This window comes from Triturus cristatus, chromosome 11 (genome assembly GCF_964204655.1).
Source record: "Triturus cristatus chromosome 11, aTriCri1.1, whole genome shotgun sequence".
NCBI lineage: Eukaryota > Metazoa > Chordata > Amphibia > Caudata > Salamandridae > Triturus > Triturus cristatus.
In genome coordinates this window covers 292,189,343-292,209,951 of record NC_140594.1, presented here as the reverse complement: position 1 = coordinate 292,209,951, position 20,609 = coordinate 292,189,343, and the positions used below count along the sequence as shown (strand labels likewise).

Sequence of the window (20,609 nt, the reverse complement as noted above, 5' to 3'; positions counted from 1 at the left end):
AGTCGCACGTAGCACAGACAAAGAAATATATCAGCAACTCAGATAGAAATAGTTGTACAATACGTCACTCGTAAAGACACTAAAACTACGTAAATTACATATTGCACAGACAATAAACATAGCACCATAGATCAGATAAACCAGCTGTGCAAAATGTCCTCACACTGACACTAAAACTACGTTGATCACATGTTGCACAGACTACGTTTTCGAAAAGCACAGTAAAAAAAAGTTAACCAGCCTGGAACATAATTGATTAGAACGCCAAAGAAGTATTAAAGCTTGAGAAATAATTTGAATATTCGCTGGGCTAAATAGAAAATCCTTAAAACTTAAATTTTTCTCACAATATCCACATTCTCACTTTACACAAGCAGACCTCGCTCATCATGAAAACCAAACCTATTCTTCTAACTTCTGCTGTTTGTCTGAATGTGCATTTAGAGTGTTTTCATCAGTTCTACTGCTAGCCTGTTTGCTTCATGGTGCTCTTGCAGGTCCCCGGTGTTCTTTCAGTGCTAAATGGGCAGGTACTGTCCGGTACTGAGTACCCACACTTCTTTAATTTGAAAGGGAGAGTACCTGCACTTTCAGCACTGCTGCAGTACATTTAAAGGGAGAATACCTGCACTTCTCAGGAGCAAATAGGTACTCTGAATAGTGAGTACCAGCACTTCTGTATTTTCGCTGACAGCACTGTGTGTAGTATGTGATCCTACAGGTGGTGGCATACATCTACTTACAGTAGGGCGCTCTTACAGGTCAGTGTCCTCTCAGGAGGGCGCTCTTACCAGTAGTGATAGCGAGTTCTCTGCTGTAAGGGGCTGTCTTATCAGCCTCTTTGGGTGGTAGGAGGTGACTGTTGAGTCGGATGGCCTCACAGCATTGATCCATACCAATGAAGTCTAATCAATAAATGCCAGACTTAAGCAAATACATTCAAATAAATTAGAAGCTCTTTAGCCACCATGGGATGTATTTTTTTAAATGCAGATCTCCATATCAAAGGTGCTTAACATGCATAGAGCGCTCATTATCACCTCAACCACCACAGACTTTTCATCGCCATGTTGGAAGTGTGTACAGTCACTTTCAGTAAACCCCAGGAGCATGTAGCTTTGAACAAGACTGTTCAGTTCAACTAAATGATCCATCCTCAGTGGGAATTAGATTGTCCTTATTCATATTCCCACAAGGATTTTCGATGCCACTATTTCATTCCTATTGTGTGTAATGTTTGGAACGGTCCTATGATAACTTGTAACTGTAAGCTGACAACTATCTTCATGTAAAAGACTTGCACACCATAAAACTGTTCTTATGTAAAGTGCTCTGAGACCCCTGGGTCTTGGTCATGTTACAAAAAGCTGCAAAATAAACAAACAGAAGAGCACATTGGGAAGCAAATTGCAGGAGTGAAAGAATATCTAATCGCTGGGGAGACATAGCAACTCCAGAGGTATTCTATGGACAATGCATCAAATGAAGTACAGTTCACTCATTTAGAGTGACAACCACTCAAATGCCTGCCTTCATTCTTGGCGTGACGCATGTGTCACTCTCAAGGACAAGCAAGAACTCTGTATCCACAACAACTTAAACTCAAACCTGTAACACTTTGTTCCAAGCAAGAGGAGTGTCCTAGGAGTATCTGAATGTAACCATGAATAGGCCTCTGTCATGTCATTTATTAAATTGAAATTATCTCATTAAGTGTCCACCCCAATGGCAGCCACAGACATTAATGCCCCATGCATTAGCACCCCAGCGGACGCAACTCCATATAACGTGCAAGCACTGGTCCCTGCAAGCCGGAGGAGTAGCCGGATGAATCAAAGTAATTTGCTTGACTCACAAAGCATTTAGCACACTAAAAGTCAAATGCTGGTGCAGGAAAACATCTATGCTGACTCTGTTTGGTGGAAGTTTACCTTCAGAATTTTACTTGCGGATGTGGAAATCCTGTCAATATGGTAGAAAAGCCGTATTTACAGGTTTATAAGTAGGGGCAGATTTGGGCTCATTTCAGGTGGTGACAAGCTTACAAGCACGTATGTATGTGGATTTTTGCAAACCTCTTTCAGATAAAGATCCATTCTAAAAATGTGCACAAATTTGCTGCTGTCAAAGGCACTAGTGAATGTGTGCCGGGAGGTGGGGGAATACCCTATATTTAACAGGGGAAAATTGAGCACGGGTTTCCCAACAGTGAAAAATATTTTTAAATAGGCAAAGACAAAATGAGTTACATGTCATCTTTTGTTTCAAAATATAAACTTCAAAGAATTTAAGCCGGTGGCGGCTGCCACTTACAAAGGGTGGTGAGTGGGTGGGGGTAACGGGACTCACAGGGGGAGCGTGTAAATAATGATGAAAATAAGAACTTACCTGAAGCCGCCGGCCGCCTCCCGCGCCGCTCCTGCAGTCCTCTTTCTGGTCCCAGCAGCCCAAGGCACAGACTCCCATCCAATCCCCGTGCAGCAGAGCAGCGCGGGACTGGCCTGAGTGGGTTGGAAAGGGTGTGCGATGGTACAACGTAGGTAAATACATCGCATGCCTTTGCCACGCATTTTTTAGCATGCATGTTTTTACCGTGAATATGCATTTACAACGCATACCAATACCACACATTATTTTTAGATTTGAAAACAATGTATTTGTGGGGGGAGACCCCCCACCACCCCCAACTTACCTTAAATGCGTGGTAGTGGCATGCGTTGTAAATACATATTCGCAGTAAAAATATATGTGCTAAAAAAAGCGTGGTAAAGGCGCAACGAGGTAAAAACCTCGTTGTAAAGGCTGTTTCCCGCTGGAAAGATGCTCCGCACAGGTCATGGAGTCTGTGGGGTTTCTCCAGCCCGGTTGCATTCAGCAGCCGGGCTGGAGTAACCTAAGTGCGCATGTGTGTTTTGGTCGGCCTGAGACGGCCGGCTAAACACACATGTGCACATAGAAGTGCACAGCACTCTTCCTCACCCCTCCTATGACCCGCCCCTCCCTGCACAAGCTGGCTCAGAGCCAGCAAACGAAAAATAAATCACCACTAGATTCAAGTTAGCCTGGCTGATGAGGGGTGTTACCCTGAAACGAGTCCCAGAATGCTTGTCTCCGGTCCAGGGAATATCTGGCTTGGCCGTTTGGGCTGAACTGTTCCCATGAGGAACAGGGTAAAGACTGATTTGCATATGGCGGAGTGATTCAACCCAGATATGTGACTGAGGTGAGTGTCTGAAAAGTTTCAGCGCTCCGTCCATCATCTCCTTGTGTTTGCAGTAGTGAAACTGAAACATGAGACAGGTCTAATTGTCTAAATTATAGCTGGCGTACTTCAGTGTTTATTGGGTATTTTAATATTAGTTTGTATCATTTCAACACCTAACTATAACGTCACTATAACCTTTGCTTTTTCAATACATATATACATAAATAGTGTACTAAAACCTAGATAGATAGATAGATAGATAGATAGATAGATAGATAGATAGATAGATAGATAGATAGATAGATAGATAGATAGATAGATAGATAGATAGATAGATAGATAGACAAAGATTATCAACAATCAACTCCTGACACACTTGGAGTAAAACCAGCTACTCGACGCCACCAAATTCAGCTTCCGCAGCAATCACAGCACTCAAACTGCCCTGATTGCAGCAACCGACAACATCCGAACCCTCCTTGACTGAGGAGAAACAGCAGCTTTGATCCTCCTTAACCTCTAGGCAGCCACCACAAACTGATCATAAGACTCCAACATATCGGAATACAAGGGGACGATGTCAGATGGATCACCTCCTTCCTCACCAGAAGAACCCCGAGGATCCACCCATCTCCCAACTTTCACATCTGAAACCAAGGACATCACCTGCAGTATCCCTCAGGGTTAATCTCTCAGTCCCACGCTCTTCAACGCATATATGACCCAGCTGGCCAACATTGTCAAATCATACGATCTCAACATAGTTTCCTATGCAGACGACACCCAACTCATCCTCTTACTCACCGACAACCCCACCACCACCAGAACCAAGTTCCACAGATGCATGACAAACGTCGCTGACTGGTTGAAGAACAACTGCTTGCAGCTGAATACAGACAAGCAAGAAGTCCTCATCATTGGCAACAGCAGCAACACATGGAACGATTCCTGGTGGCCATCAGACCTAAGACCCACACCCACTATCTTTCAACCACACCAGAAACCTCGGAATCATCATTGATAACAAGCTCACCATGAAATCACAGGTCAATGCCGTCTCCTCCGTCTGCTTCCTCACTCCGCGCATGCTTCGTGAGATCTTCAAGTGGCTACAGCTGCATATCTGACACAACATGACACAGGCCCTCATCACCAGCTGACTGGACTATGACAATGCTCTCTATAAGAATCACAGACCACCTCCTACAGAGACTCCAAACTATACAGAACACAGCAGCCAGACTCGTCCTCGACCTCCCCTGACAAACCCACATCACAGCCCACCTCCGGCAATTCCACTGGATTCCCATACAGAAGAGATGCCAATTAAAGCTGCTGACCCACGCTCAAAAGGCTCTACACAACCAAGGACCCGCCTACATTAACCACCACCTGAACTTTCACCAACCAAGAAGATTACTCTCCACCTCCCTTTCACTTGCCCACCCTCCTCACATTTACCGAAGCAGAAGTGGAGGCCACTCCTTCTTCTTCATCACAGCCAAGTCCTGGAACAGCCTCCCAATGCAGCTCTGCACCATCACCTCACATCCATAATTCCAAAGGGTGTTCAAGACCTGGCTGTTCAAATGAGCCTTCCGGGACCTGCAAGCTCCTGGATACCCTATCAGGTGATTAGCAGCATTATATAAATTCAATTGATTGATTTTGATTTATTTATTTATGTATTTATTTATTTATAAAGCGTGACATTCATCCCAATGGGATATCACGGCGCTAGTGTAGCCGGAAAGTGATGAGCCAGTTTAGTCTAATTGAGGGCGGTAGCGGCAATTCTAAGGAAATAAATAGGTTTTAAGTTTCTTCCTGAACGCCATGTGTTCTACAGTTAGCCGTAGTTCCAGCGGAAGCTCGTTCCAATAAAGTGCTGCAAGGTATAAGGAGGTGCGTCCACCTGATTCATATATTCTAGTACTGTGCCAAATAAAAAGTGTGAATTTGTTTGCACAGTGATCAAATGAGGCCAAACACACTCCATGTTCACAATCTTAGACCCACCTCAACTTTTGGTATCTTAACCACTGAATTAACTGCAAGGTTTGTATCTGATGTATAGATTCTTGGCATATTTTAAATGGGGATCCTCTTGATGGTCAAGGATTGAACTGAGTGATGTACCCCAACCTCTAAACTTACAATGTTAAGCCACAATGAAGTCAGGGTACTAAGTCATATCTTGACCCACTGGAACCATGGGGATTCTTTGTCCTCAACTCAACTAATGGAAGGCTGAGCTATGTTATCCTCTTTATGGGTCTTACAAATAGCACATAGGCCGTCTGAAATCTTTGAGGCCAGACTTGCAGCCCCACCATAATTCCCTTGGCCATGACAGGAGAACATCTTCAAAGGGGTGGAATGTGTCCACGTCTATTCACAAACAATGCTATACCTCTCTACGTAGCTCGATAGTTTTCAATTTGACCCCAGTGACTATTTAAACTTACAGTTCCTCCCCCAATCCTGGCTCAAGATGGGACGGATGAACATCCGAAGATTCTTGGTGAGAGGTCTGGGTCTCCCAAATTTCCACCTCTTCCCCTGTTAACAGAAGAAAACTACCTGGACTCCCAAAATAAGAACTAACATTTTTAAAACTGCCATAGCAACTTTATCACTGTACAGCACTAATTCCTGTGGTAATACCAGGAGATGCAGTAATGTTACCACAATTTGGATGCACAATATTGCCATCGAATTTAGTGTTCAAGCTTAGGAAAGGCAGGAAAACATGAACTAAAGTAGGTTTCGATATTCCTTTATACTACTACACATTTTCCCCATGTAATTGGTTAGCATGAGTGCCAGGCACCATCAGACTGTAGATGAAATGGTACAGAAAAAAAAACAAGGCAAAACGCTTCCTCCAAGATCTGGTCAACATCCCTGTAATGATGAGGGCCATCCATACCGTTCTTCAGTTTAGAAAAGAGCTGAAGATACATCTCTTTAAAGAGCACTACAGTGTGATAGAGTAAAGAGTCCACTCCTCCCCGACCCAGCACCCCTGCTTAGAATCCCTCTCGGATTGTACCTCTGCCTTTGACCTTGTACGGTGCACATACATACATGTCTGGTGGTGTCAGCTTTCCAATCAATATTGGTAAAAGTACAAACGTGCTGTAATTTAATTACCTTTGTTAAATTTTAGAGAGACTCAAAGAAGCTGTGGAGCTAGCCAGCAGGGGGTAATAGACAGAATATATTAGGCCTGGGTGGTGAACTCCGCTCCGTTCGCTGAGTTTTCCGCATTCCGCGGAGCACGGGAAGTTGCGATTTGCAGAGGGTAGATTTTTCCTCGCTTGCCCTTTCCAACATTAAGTTTGCGAGCGCGAGTAAGGAAAATCCAACGCTAGACCACGTCCCAGCGAGATTTCTCAACGCAGGGCAGTCGTGATGGTCCCGGACGCTCACGTTAAGAAACCATCCGTTCGCATTGAGGAAGATGCTGCTTGAGTAGAAAAACTACTCAAGTAGCAGAATGAAGCAGCGCCCTCTTGTGCTGCACACGGTGCCGTTCGAGCTGATTTTCTAATGCGGGACAAACACCCAGCGCTAAAAATCACAGTGAAAGGTGCAACCTAACGCACTCTCTCACTTGAGAAGTTTTTTGGTCACTACGCGGAACTCCACAAACTCCACCCAGGCCTAGTATATATGTTTTATGTTTCTCATTAATGATGTAAACACATTACCATATTACAAAACTTTCATGATCTCTAATTTTCAAAATATGTGACATAGTACTACTTGAGCAGGTTTAAAAAATATATTTTTACAGTCTTTTCAAAAACTATCCCCCGTTTTTGTAGAAATAACAATTCGTGTTCTCTTTAACCTCCACAAGATCTTTGCTTTGTAGGAGTTGTGAGTATTATTTATTGCCAGTAGGGACTGCAAGTCACCTTAGACCCCAACTCTAGCTTAAAGCAGTTTCCCACTGATAAAGTGGTGGAAGACGAACCCTGTATGGGCCATCCGGTGAATGATATCACAAAAGGCCTCAAATCAGACTTCAGCAAACAAAGGAAGATTCTAAAATGTCTACTGCAGGTGATTGTGAGCGATGAAGGATGGGTAAAGAGACCTGTTTTTTTCTCTAACCTGGATAGCTCTTTTTTGGTTCCAAAGTACTCAGTTTGTGTTAGCAGGCCAAGCAGACTTTGTATGCGGATGGGTCAATAAATAATAAAAGAAACCCAGTCTAACACGGTTTGAAAACGAATGAAAGCGAAACCACACTAACAATAAATAATGAATAAAGGAGCAAAGTCGATACAGTAATATACAATAACTGTAGAACAGGATGCAGGGAAGGTTATACATGTCTCATAAGATGACTTTAGCCCACGATCACAAGTGGGCTGTAAAATTCTGGTAGCCGCAGAAACTCCTGTTTGTGCAGGGGTCAGAATGACAGGTTATTTACCGCACCCACAATCGGTAATTATCTGCTACAATAAACTCCGCCCTCTGCATTTACCACCAGGCCAATTTCAGTAGGTCAAACCTGCTGAAAGTTTTGGGAGAAAATGTTCGGTAACCACCAGGACATGCGAATATCAGTGAGGAATTTCTTATTTCATCCTCATTTCTGAGTTTGCATCTGGAATAGAATATATTTACCAGACCCAGTCTCCTTCGAAATGGGGATGTACTAGGAAATCAGGGATACCTCACACAATCAAATCTGTAATTAGCGATTCCTCCGGCAATTCCTCATTTCTAAGGGGACCCTCAAAATCCCACTTATAAACCCCATTAACTCTGTCCCCCATAGTAACCGATGCCTCTGATATTAGTAAATCCATGGGGTGGAGTTACTGGGTATAAGACGGATACTTCTTAAAGAGGCCCTCTATCTTCAGGTGTAACCACGCAGAATGGGCAGCCGCGGTTCATGCAGGTAAGAGCGGTGGGCCGGGTGGGGGGGATTTCGACCGATGACAACGAGGGAAAATTATTTATTTATTTTATTTTCCTTCATTATCGTCCTTCAAAAGCCTCCCCCGCCCCCTCCACCCGGTCCTACCGCTCCACCGCTCTTACCTGCACGGGCCTTGGCTGTCTGTACCTACGAAAGGCCATAATAGAAATTACCAGTCCCAACAAAATTATTAAATCTGTGGTTTTACTGTGGATTCCTTGGGATTCACCAGAGGATTAAGGGCCCCATTATGAGTCCTTTGGTTGTACCAATCGGGCTGGTAACACAAGTTACCAGTCCTGGGGCTGGTGGCGAAAGTTACCAGCCCCATTCGAGTTGCAAGATTCATGGGACCATTGCGGATCCGTTTAGAGTTTGGCTGCTGGCAGTAGGTGAGATCTCTGGGGCACACTTCATGGAAAATAAGGAATTACAAGTGGAATCAAACAGCCACGGCCCGTGCAGGTAAGAGCGGTGGGGCAGTGGACCGGGTGGGAGAGGAGGGGGGGATTTTGATGGATGATAACGAAGGAAAATGAAATAAATAGTTGATTTATAGTTGGTAGGTTACAGGAGGTCATCTGATTTTTGGGGGATGTGCTAAATGCAGAAAAGAATCCATCGGTGCAATTTCCTCTACCATTCTATTTGTGGAAACATTCCGAGAGGGATTTTGCCACCAAAGTCAACGGTTCCTTCAGAAATAAGAGGATTTTCCATTACTCCAAACTCTCAACCAATCCCTTAGTCTCCGGAAGTCATGAAAGAAGAACTGAGTAGTCCGGCTTATCGATGGAGTCCAGCTGGCAGTGCAGTGTAACTCCCTGTTGAACAAACCTCCATTCTCACCAATCCTTAGACGCCGTTTCCAGAGGATCGAGGGGTGTCTCAGTCTACAGTATGATGCACACCATGCACTAAAGAATAGCGTCTCTGATGGCCTTACCTGTTGTCACCTTGGAGAATTGACTTATTTGGACCACAACATGAGCACTGGGTGAGGGTATCAATGCAATACAATGAGGTGTACTTTCAAGCGGTGGTTACATTGTTGGTAGGTGAATGACTGCTCTGTCCAAACATTCTGCATTTCATGAGCAGGTGAAGGGCTGCTTTATCCAACAAATGCAGCATTTCATGAGTAGGTGAAATGTGGGTAGTCTAAAAAGATGCTGCCAGAGGTAACTTTGTGGACCATACAGAGCTATCCCAGAGACAGGTGCAACTTATTCTTGCAGTGTTCCCTTGGAAGAGATGCTATAATCTTAGCATGCCCTTAAAATGACTCAATTTTATCCCAGATAAAATTGACAACCCATAATTCTCCATATAGAGGGGGCGGTGGGGAATAGGGGCTGGTGACCTAGACTAGTCTATTGAGGGCAGATAGGGGTGTTCCTGGTGCTAGTGTATGGAATTTGTAGAGATGAAGAGTGAAGAATTTCACCAAGGAGAGTGTCTCCCAGGGTTCCATGTGGATTCTCCCAACTCAAACATGCTTTCCTGAGGAGGGAGAGATTTGCTATAAAGGCCCTCTCAGGACAAAGAAAAACTCCAGTTGCCTAGAATTCCCATCCCGAGCTGATGACAGCACCAAAACGAAGTGTGCAAAACCAACTACAAGTGGCAAAAGAGGTTCACACAAAAAGGTTAATGAAAGAATAAATAGCCATTAAGTGCTCAGAAAAGCCATTGCACAAAGGTCAGGGTGATAACAAGGTAAAGGAATGAGTAAAACCTCCTTGGGTTCAAGCATACAGGTTCCAAAAAATCAAAACATTCATGGAACTGTAGAAGAAGACGGACTTCAAATGTGGGCTTAGCATGCATTTACCACATCTAGGTGCAAACCCCGGCCACATTAAAAGAGTTTTTGGGACCGCTGCATTCTATTATAAACATTGGTTAGCCTTAAAATCGCTCGCTTGATCTTAATCAATCCTCTGGGCAGCGGCTTGCATGAAACCCAGCAACCTACACTGAACATCGAAGACTGTGAAAGCAGAGAGAGAAGATGTCAAGTCTCCAAAAAAGGATGGATGCTGATGTAAAGAGTCTAGAAGCACCAAACTTCCAGTTGGAGGAGGTGGGTGCCATTTCCCATCCTTTCTCCGCAAACGAGTCAGGTGCCAGGTCCAGGTGTCGGACCAGCAAGCCTAGAGAAATGATCATGAAGCAGTGAGCAGCAGAACCCTCCTGACCAGACCCTGTCACCAAGACCAGCTCTGTCACCCTTTGCATATCAACCAAGCCTTTCGCACCAGAAACCTTATGTTATATCAGAGGGCGAGTAAAATGTAGGTGCTGGAAAGCTGAAACTATGTTGGAGATTAATTTACCTAAAATTATTCTAAATAGTCGTCATTTAAATAGACAGTGATTATACTGAGATTTTGACTTGGCTCTGGTCATACTAGACATGGCCGGGCACCACTGTTTTATCCCCTCTAGCTCTCTCTCTCAAATTTGCTGAAAGAAGTCAGCAGTTATGAAATTATGCAATTTTGCATCCACAATAGGTTCCGCCTAATCATGGATTTGCTTCATTTGCCACATAATCCAGCATCTGATCATCATTTACAGATTGTACCCCAAAAATTCTAGCTTAAACAGAGCAGAAGTTACTAAACCAAATGAGACACAATTAGTTCCACATAGATGCTGTCGTGTAGTTTCTAGGAGTACCCCAGGAGCTGCACATTTTGGATGACCTGAACTGAGGGATTGGTGTACAGACAGGCTCTGGACACCCCCACGGGATATGTCAGCCATTAGACCAGCTAGCTCTACACTGCCACTACCAGCCCCCTGTATCTTACAGTGGTGTAGGTAGTTTCTGGCAACCACTGAACATGACAACCCTGATTCCTACGGGATCGTGGAAAACAGTACAGTACGTTTTGCTCAGACACTCGTGCTTGCTTTCTCTCAGAAAATACACAGAATGGCCATTAGGACGTTTCAATAAGTTATTTATTGGTCCAGCAACAGCCACATATGTGCTGCGACAATCAGGAGACAGAAGCATAAAAAGAGATTGCTAGTACCAATATAGTAAATAGTAGATACATTTCTACCACAGTGCTAATAAGATGAACATGAGAAGTTCATATAAAAACAGTTGCACTTGCATATTACTGAAATGCGTGCCCTAAGTAATTTGCTAAAAGGTACGTAGCCTAACCTGGATGTGTAGTTGTATATGCGTATAGCTATGTGTATCTGTAGCCAAGAAACCTGATGGTTTAGAATGAAGGGCCCCGCCTCTGCATCAAGGATGACAACCCGCAAGGGATGTCAGACCGCTGGGTGTCGAAGATTCGGCATGCAGGACCCCTGTCTCAGCTTGGAAGGAATTCTTCTCTAATTTGTAGGGGGGAGTGAGGGTCTTTTATACTAAAGTGGTCACTCCAGTTTTTTTTATAGAATCAATATGTTTTTAAAACAACCATAAATGTTTTGAAAAAAATCACCGATTCTTTTCTAAACAAGTGTGATCATGCACAGCTGGCTGTTGGCCAAGGATGAAAAATTGGTGACCCTTATACAGAATAAATCTGCCTTGCCTGGGGACATGTTTATGTACGTCAGGTACAGGGATTATGATAAAATACTTAGAGCCTGGTGTCGAGGAGACAGGAGCAAACTACTAGGTAAAAGGATCCCCTGTTTTGAATTGTTATTGTTGTGTGGATGGTGTATACAGTCCTAAAAGACACGACAATGCAGATCTTTTGCAATCCTTTACTTTCAGCAGTTGTATTCAGGTGTTAACCCCTTCGCCGCGGCACGAATTTTGCCGCGGTGCTGGGGGGGTTCGGGGTGAGCGCGGCGCCGCCATGCTCGTGACGGAACCACTCCGTCATGAGCCACGGGCGTGCTGTGCTCATGACGGAGTGGTTCCGTCACGACTCCGCCCACTTGCATTGTTCGCCCGCACAGGCAGGGAATCAGCGCCGCGTGGGCGGAGCGGCCGCAACGGCCGCAGCATGATGGAACCACTCCGTCATGAGCACACGGTGCCCGTGGCTCATGACGGAGTGGTTCGTCATGAGCAGGCAAGGGGTTAAACTAGAATTGAAGAGGTGTAACATTGGCCAAAGAGTATAAATATCTGTTAAAATGACAAAATAATACTGCTACAGGTTGTGCCACATTAAGCTGCATAATTAGCCTTTTCTTGCCACATAATTTGGTCCTCTACTGCTGCATAATTCAGGTGGCCCTGATTATTGGTTAGATTGACGTTGTTTATTATTTAAATAATCAAACTCTGTCCATGTAGGATTAATTCCATTGTGTAATTTCCTACATTTTTTCGGACGACCGGTATAAACACGAATATCTATTGTTTAGCCACATTGTGTGGTCCAAGGCATCTGTTACGGTCAGGTGAAAGATATTTTAGGGTAACAAAAACACTGCAACATGGATACAGAAAAGAGGTAGGAGTAAAGTCAAGAAATAAAAGAAAATATCAGTGGTGTAATGAAACCTTATGGAGCCCCCCTGCAAAGTTCCATGAGAGGGCCCCCTCCATAGCCCAACCAGTCTTGTCCTCAATAGCCTACCTTTGCCAAGCTTCACAGAGACCCTTAGGGGTGATTTCCCACGCTATGCAAATCCAGATTGATTGAGCAATTATTGGGCAAGGAGATTTTGGAGTATGGCATTGTCCACTACTGAGGAAAACTCAGAATATGTGCTAATTAGGAGCTATTTATTGCACCTGACAAATTCTAAACCGAGGAGTGTAGGACGTTATCAGGCACAATAAATACTAAATACACCACTGGAACACTCGTAATCAAGTCCTGTGTTTCCCTTTCACTTTCTCCTCTTTCACCTCCTCTCTCTCTTCCCCACCTATCTCTTTATATCCTCTCTCGCTCGCTTTCTTCTCCTCTGTCTCTCTGTTAGGTGTCTGTTAGCCAGCTGTGTTTGTTCTAGCCTCTATGTCTAGCTATCTGGCTCTCTTCTCTCTCTCTGGCATCTGTCTCTTTTCTCTCTCCTGTGCTCACATGAAGCTACTTAGCTCACCTATCGCTCTGTAAACTTACCTTGTTTTCACTCTTTCGCTTTCCCTCTTACTCAGCCATCTCTTTTACTCTCTGTAGACTCTTCACAGTGCCCTCTCTCCTCATAATTTGTCTTTCCCTTGTGGTTCATTCGCTTTGTCCTCACTCTCGCGCATGTTTGAAGTGACACAGTCACATGGGCACCATTTCCCTGTGATTTTCTGTATTGTAACGATAAATCCAGCGGCGACTCCTCCGATATGGCGGAGGAGCATCGCACCCCCTGCCAGCAGCCTTAAACACGAAAAGAAAACGATAATAAAACGGGTTTATTATCATTTGAATTTTTTCTAGCGGCTGAGTTTTGGCGGCTGGCCCAAGTCGGGGACAGGCACTAGAGCAAGTGTTTCGTACTGGTATCAGTGCGCATGACGGTTTGGCCGGCTGTCTCAGGCCGGCTAAACTGCCATGTGCACCAAAGCTGTCTCCAACCCGAGCTGCGTTGCCGGGTTGATGACAGCAGGCACAGGCTCCCAGTCTAACTGGGAATGCAAATTCATGGCGCTCAGGCCAATCCTGATGTTGCTTTCAGGCCGCCACCAGCAGCATGAGAGCAGCATCAGGATTGCCCAGTGGAGCCTGTGGCTGAGGAGGAGAGGAGCTTAGAAGAGCGCAATGTGGCAATCCGGTGATGCACCAGCTAAGTTGCTTTGTTTTTGTTTATTTGTGCCATTCCCCCCCGCCGCATCTCCCCTCTGCCTCACCACTCTTCCGAGATACCGGCTGCCACTGGATAAATCAATAAAAGTTGCAACTGTGTTTCTTTCAGCAAACTGCCAAGCATTTCGGATGTAGTAGGATTTTGACAGGCAGCAGCAGTTGTTCCCTATTTTGTCACATGGTACTGGCATTGCATGGGTGCTTGAGGGGGCCCTCCAGTCCCTCAGGGCTCCCCGCACCATAGGGGCTGCAGGCACTGCATTACACGCTGTAGCAAGGCAGAGAGTTTGGGAGCATGTCGTTATAATGCAAGATTTCTACAACCACAGGTTCTTGGTCAGTGTTGACTCAGGGTTATGTGGTACAGCCACTTACCTCTACCAGGGATTGATTATACTACACAAAAGGGTATACCAGGTGAGATCTTCCTCTGCTGGTATACAGTTTAATCTTTAGAATTTACAAAAGAGCAGCTGTTGCAATAAGCGATCTACAAGAGGCACTTTTAGAGTTTTAGGTCTAATCAATCCCTTCTGGGACAGATTCACTAATGACTGTGAAATTAAGTTACCATCAAACATTATATCAAAAATAAATGATTTGTATGTGTTATCTTTAATAATCAGTCGTCTGCTTTCCTCTTCACGTACTTTTCATTAATACCCCATCACATCTTTTATTTTCTCCAATTTTGCATCTACTCATCTTCACCCACGTCCTTCCTCACTCTGCGGCACTGCCCTGGCAGTGAGGCTAGAGAAGTTGTCTGAGGCGGCCCACGTGAACACCGATGCCATTCGCTCCAGCCAAGGGGAGATTTCTGAATACCGCCGCCAGCTGCAGTCTAAGATGAATGACCTGGAGTCCTTGAGGGGATCCAAAGAGTCGATGGAGAGACAACGCTTGGATATGGAGGATCAACACAATGCCGATGTGATGTCCTACCAGGTAACACCTCCACCAAGCAGACCTGGACCTCCACTAATCAGTCCCGCTTATTTTTTTTAGAGTGCACAATGATCTGAGTAATCTCCTGGCACCCACTTCATTAGACCAATTTTTCTTTCTCTAGTCAGAACAGAGAAAGAGTGAGGTAATGTGGGCTTCACCCTTTTCACAATTCAGAATCACAGTAGTAATTTTATCTTAAATAATATAAGTAAAAGGAGAGGAAAGTGAGGAATCACCCTCCATCAAGACAGTGATGCTCACACTAAGTCCCATAACACTAGATGATATTAAAAGTGCAACATATGAGTAAATTGCTTTTCTATGCATCGTTCGCTAACATTTATTTTCCAAACATCTTTTAAAATAACCTCAACCTCCAACACATCTTAGACCAATTCTTTAATTGCATTCTATGGCCCCTAACACTAAAAATGTGTTTTTTTTTACTAATTGAGAGTGTCACATTATTTATGATGAAAGTAAAGGTTGAAATGTTTTAAGATTTTTTTTTCAAATCCGTAAAAAAAAATTACTATTTGAAAAAGGGACAGAAAATTGAAAAAGCAATTCAAAATGTCAAAAGACAATTAAAATAAGTTGCTTTGATACGTTTTCTGGATAATTCTTCCAGAAGATGACCTGGAAATAGCCTTTCTAGATTACATGGCACTAAGGACTTTGTCAATGTGCCAACCCAAGACAGAAAGCCAGTTGGACTGCAACCCCCCCAAACTAACTGGGCACTATTGAAATGAGTTTCAGGTAATGATCAATCTTATTAAATATCACAGGGACAATTTGTGTAATCCAAACCCTCTTTCATAATGAAAATGCACAATAAACAACACTAGAAAACCAAGGATATTTTTGAAAGATTTCTTTTTAAATCAAAATCCTATCCTAGGGCACACAATATGAATAGTAATTATTATAAAAATCAATTATATAGTGATGGCCCAATTTACCAATAGAGACAGCAACAAATAGCTATGTCACATATTGGTAAAGCCATAAGATTATTTTAATTTGAAATCAGTAGCACCACCCTCAATCAAGTCAATGTTCAGTGAAATAGCAACTCCTGCTATTTCCGTCTGCGTTGAAAGGAAGGCCGATAGGCCCACACAGTGAAGGTTAGGTGTGCTCATGTCAGCCTTCAGCAAAGAAAGGTGATACAATTCTGTATGGCTTCTTTCTTGAATTTCTGGCATGAAGTCTCCTCTATCTTTCAACTTTCTTTTCTTAGTTCATATAACGTGTCTATTAATTGTTGAATCTTTCAGAATAAACAATTAGCAGAAAAGGCCTTAGCACCCTTTCACGTAGTTTTGTTCCGTGAAAATATCCTTTTTGTTTAAAAACAATAGTGAGAAGAGTACTTTATCTATTAAAGCAATCACTAGCAAAAGAGACTTGATTCATAAGCAATAACATGAAGACATTCAAGCAAATTTGATGATCACGTAGCAATGAATAATAGCGTGAGTAAATGTGCATTTTAGACTTCAACATTTATATCTAGTAACCAACTTATATAATTCAGGAAATGAGACTACCTAAAAGCAAAAAAACAATACTCCCAACTGGCTAGTAAGTGATAAATATTTGAAAACGTATATTTGGTGTGAAAGACAAATAGTTAAGGATAAGGTGGTTCGGGAGCTCAACATATTGCTAAGTGTAAGGAACAGAAAAGGGTTTGAGCATGCAAAGAGGTATAATTCTCTACAGTGACATGGTATTAAACAAACCCAAATGCACTGTAAAAAACACAAGTAAAAAAATGGTGTTAAAATGTAAAGTCAAAATGCATAAAAAGTAGTCGAAGTAAAAGATACAAAATAAAACAAGGTTTTTGTAAAAGCTGTATTAGAAATTATTGTTTCGGAAAAGGATTTTAGCACAGTGAACATTCACAAGGCCAGTTTAGATGGAAGCGAGAATGGCGACTTGAGACCATGGGATAATGAATACCCTTTATGAATGTAGCTCTCACTTACACTAGATCAATATTGAACCCCCGGTACCTGGGTTCTGAGAGGCATGACATACAGCTCCAGGCCAGTCGATTCTTCTGTGTTGCAGGATGCCACCCTTTAGACTGCATATACGCACAGATATAAACATTTGCCCATCTGTCATGGAAGTGATAATGTCTACATTGGACTTCAGAATCAAAAGTACACAAGGTCCAAGGAAAGTTATGAGAGGTTTAACTAGGCAGACTCTCTGAGGCGTCTGAACTCACAGTGTCCCAACTGATCTGAAATTTCTGACTGTTTTGCTGCTCATCACAGACGTCTCATTTTCTGAGATCTATTCAGAACAATGAATGGAGAAAGAAATATTACAACATTGGAATGTTGAGCGCTCCATTGAAAAGCTCCATTGAATGGAGTGGCTCACACTCAATATTGACTGGAATGCAGCATCTGCTCCACCATTTGTCTTTCTGTTTCATCCTGTTAAATTTAGAGCATTCTAAGGAGAGGGAGTGGAATGTTTTACAATAGCCTTTTATCCCTCATGCTGTAACAGTTGCTAAAGGCCTTGAGCCTTATTATAGGTCGTTGTTTGTGAAGTGGGCAAATAATATAAAGAGGGCCTTTAGCACCCTTTAGTGCCCTCTGCACTGGCTATGATGCTATAATAATATTCTGATCACCCTTTATGAGTGTTAACTTATAAACATGCTGGAGGCATTGCAACAACCCCAGTCACTGAGAGGCAGGTTCCCTACTGTGGGGTTTGGAATCCACCTTTTTTCACAGAAGCTCACACCTTTGTTGTTTGGAGAGTTCGTTTAGGGAGGGTGTGTGCTGGATAAAAACCTCTCCCTGCTCCCCTTTATTTGTTATTGTTGATGCTCTGGGAAAGGCCACAGTCTGAATGACCTGTCTGCCTCCTCCAGCGAAGGAAGCCGCCACCCACCCGTAACAACACAGGTAGATGTCCTACCGTTGCCAACAGAATGGGTATTCGTTCTCTCAATTCCCGATTCGTTTAATTGAAGAGTCAACATTGAGCCGGGGGAACTCAAAGTGTTAAATCTTCTCCAGCCTTAATGATCTTCTACAAGTCGTTAAATCTCTTTCCAATCTCTTCTGCCCTCAGGACACCATACAACAGCTGGAGAACGAGCTGAGGAGCACCAAGTGGGAAATGTCCTCCCAACTCCGAGAGTACCAGGACCTACTCAATGTGAAGATGGCCCTTGACATTGAGATTGCTGCCTACAGGTATTATTGCTATGCATGTGATTGGGTGCCAGTCAAATGTTAACAAAGGAATTAGTGTATACTCCAGGTGCTGCAAAACACAACTTCTACCTGCTTCACCCTTACTGGTTAGGTTTACTGAGGCTTCGCAGAATAAAAATAGACCCACCAATTTTAGGTGCTAGCGGTTTAAGTTGAAAACCAGCTTCCATGTTGCTAAATGTGCGGAAGATACTTTCTTTTCAATGCCCACCATCTCTCCTGCAATCTGCCTGAATGTTGTGTGCCAATAAACAATTGTACCAATTGGTACATTCTAGAGGCTACATCCCTGATATGGCTCTGTACCAGCAGCTGGGAATCAGCTACAAAAATGACAACATCGTGATCAACTAAACCAATATCAGACATGCTGAAGCACTTAAATATAGATGCCATAGGAAGGAAACTAGAAGAGGGGCTCATGTACTCCTCTGTCAGAAACAGAAACCAGCAGACTGCAGAGGATTGTGACGGGGGAGGGGCATGGTGGGAGGGGAGTCGACAGACGACGGGATAGGTAAAATTAAATTTCAAAAAAGAAAAACACTTACCCTGCACTCGCTGCATCGCCAAATTAAATAAAAAAATTAATAAAACCACTTACCTTGCGCTTGCCGAATTGCCGACTCGGCGATGCAGCGAGCACATGGTAAGTGTTTTTTAATTTTTTTTAATTTAATTATATATATCCGGTCGTCTGTGGACTCCTGCCCCCCACTCCGCCCCACTACCCCACCACTCTTACCTGTGCCGGCTGCGCCTGGGTTCTATTTCATTAGGGAATTGTTCAAAAATGTAAGCTACCTTGGTTTGAAGAAAACAGTCAGCCAAAGTGCCATGGGAAGAAGCGAGCAACATTTGATCTAATTTATACTCAAGATATCTTATTTTACCAGGCTTTTACTGAGAGATCGAGCAACCTCCGGCGCCTCCCACAGATCTCCACACCCTATCTTGGTTAGAGTTTCCCCCACATAGCTAAACCAAGGAATGCTTCTTGATTCCAACAAACCTAACACTTCTTGGAGACCAGCCCGGTAGGAAGATAGCTCGGGGTGGCCCATATCCACCTGCAATAAACTATAGGCCTGATTTAGCTGAATTTACATCCTCTACTGTAATTGGATTAGGTTTCATGGAAATGAATTGACCACCCTCACCTGCCATGTAATGATCAGTTGTCAGCAGTGACTGGAATATAGTAACATCTTCTTTTAAGGAATATAGGGAAGACAAATGAACTACCCCATCTGCTGTAGGAATATTTGGCATTGAGGGGCAGACTCCTCCCCTACAGCCCAACGAAACCAAATTCCAGAACCCATATTGATCCCTGTTCTTTATTGCAGTCCTCATACTGCCCCATCAATCTGAATCCTAGTCCTTGTTTTGCCTTTCTGATAGTTTTCTTATACAAGTATCTCTGGACTATAATTTTCCCTCTATCCTGACTTTTGATTGCAGAAAATTGGCAGATCTGGTGTTCTTGCATGCTCTATTATACTAAGACTCAGAGGTAGTTTGCTGTAGGGTTTTTTAGATACCACAAAGAAGTAGCCTTGAAGGTCGTCAAACAGTTTTTTATGGATTGTACAAATAGAATTCAAAACTGCCTAACTGGTACAATCACTCCCCAAGTTGAGAAGGTCCTCTAGACAGCCATCCACTAAAGAATACATTTCACCTAATTGTTTCTCCAAGCCCTTCATACTAGCCCACTTTACACTGTGCTTGTTACTGGGCACACATACCCAATGATCCGGTTGGTCCCCAGAGTAGGTCTTCAGGCCCAGGGAGAAAAGATCAGCTTCCAGAATTAGAGCGTTGTGGTCGCTCTCTAAGCAATCAGAAGTGTCCAGACACTCAAATCCACTAGGATATAGTCAATAAAGCTGGTGATACACAGACGATTATAGGTATACTTCCCCTCACATTCTGGCCTTGTTCTGCCGTTTACCACTTGAAGTCCAAATTTCACAGTTAATGCATTAATTTGCAAGACCAGGGAGGACCACTTCTTGATTGGGGCTATTGTCAGCCTAGGAATGCCCCATATACTATCTTCTTCTTACTCAGATGTCACACCCTCATCATCCAAGCGTTCAAATTGACAATTAAAATCAATATATCCCCAGGGGCATCTGTCATATGGGAAATTAGTAGTTCAATGATGGGCGACTTGTGTGATAAACTGCCTAACCTTAGCTATACATTATATAGATATCCAGTTGAAGCCATGGTAGTTATGGAAACACATTGAATATATGGGGAGGGTATCAATACCTCTATGACCTTATGGTCAAACCAGTGTTTACCCAGGTTGTCAACCCTCCAGAAGGTCTACCTCTACCTTGGGAAATAGCATCTTTGCTAAAATTAGCACAACCTGCCAGAAACAATGGTCTAAGAGCACAGGTCTCCTAAAGAGGCAAATATTATGTTTGATCAATACATTTGGGCCATTCAGGGATGTTAAGCTTAGAGCTAAACCCTGCAATATTCCAGGT

The 20,609-nt window shown here is 43.4% G+C and overlaps 1 protein-coding gene across 2 annotated transcripts in view; it reads left to right on the top strand.

The window, feature by feature from the left end:
- NEFH (neurofilament heavy chain) overlaps positions 1 to 20,609 on the top strand; it is a 104,792-nt gene that overhangs the window by 72,574 nt on the left and 11,609 nt on the right. For both annotated transcript variants that reach the window (XM_085633441.1, XM_085633442.1), the window contains exons 2-3: positions 14,640 to 14,839; positions 17,957 to 18,081. In XM_085633441.1, the coding sequence (XP_085489567.1) occupies positions 14,640 to 14,839; positions 17,957 to 18,081 (325 nt within the window). The remainder of the gene's footprint in view (positions 1 to 14,639; positions 14,840 to 17,956; positions 18,082 to 20,609) is intronic.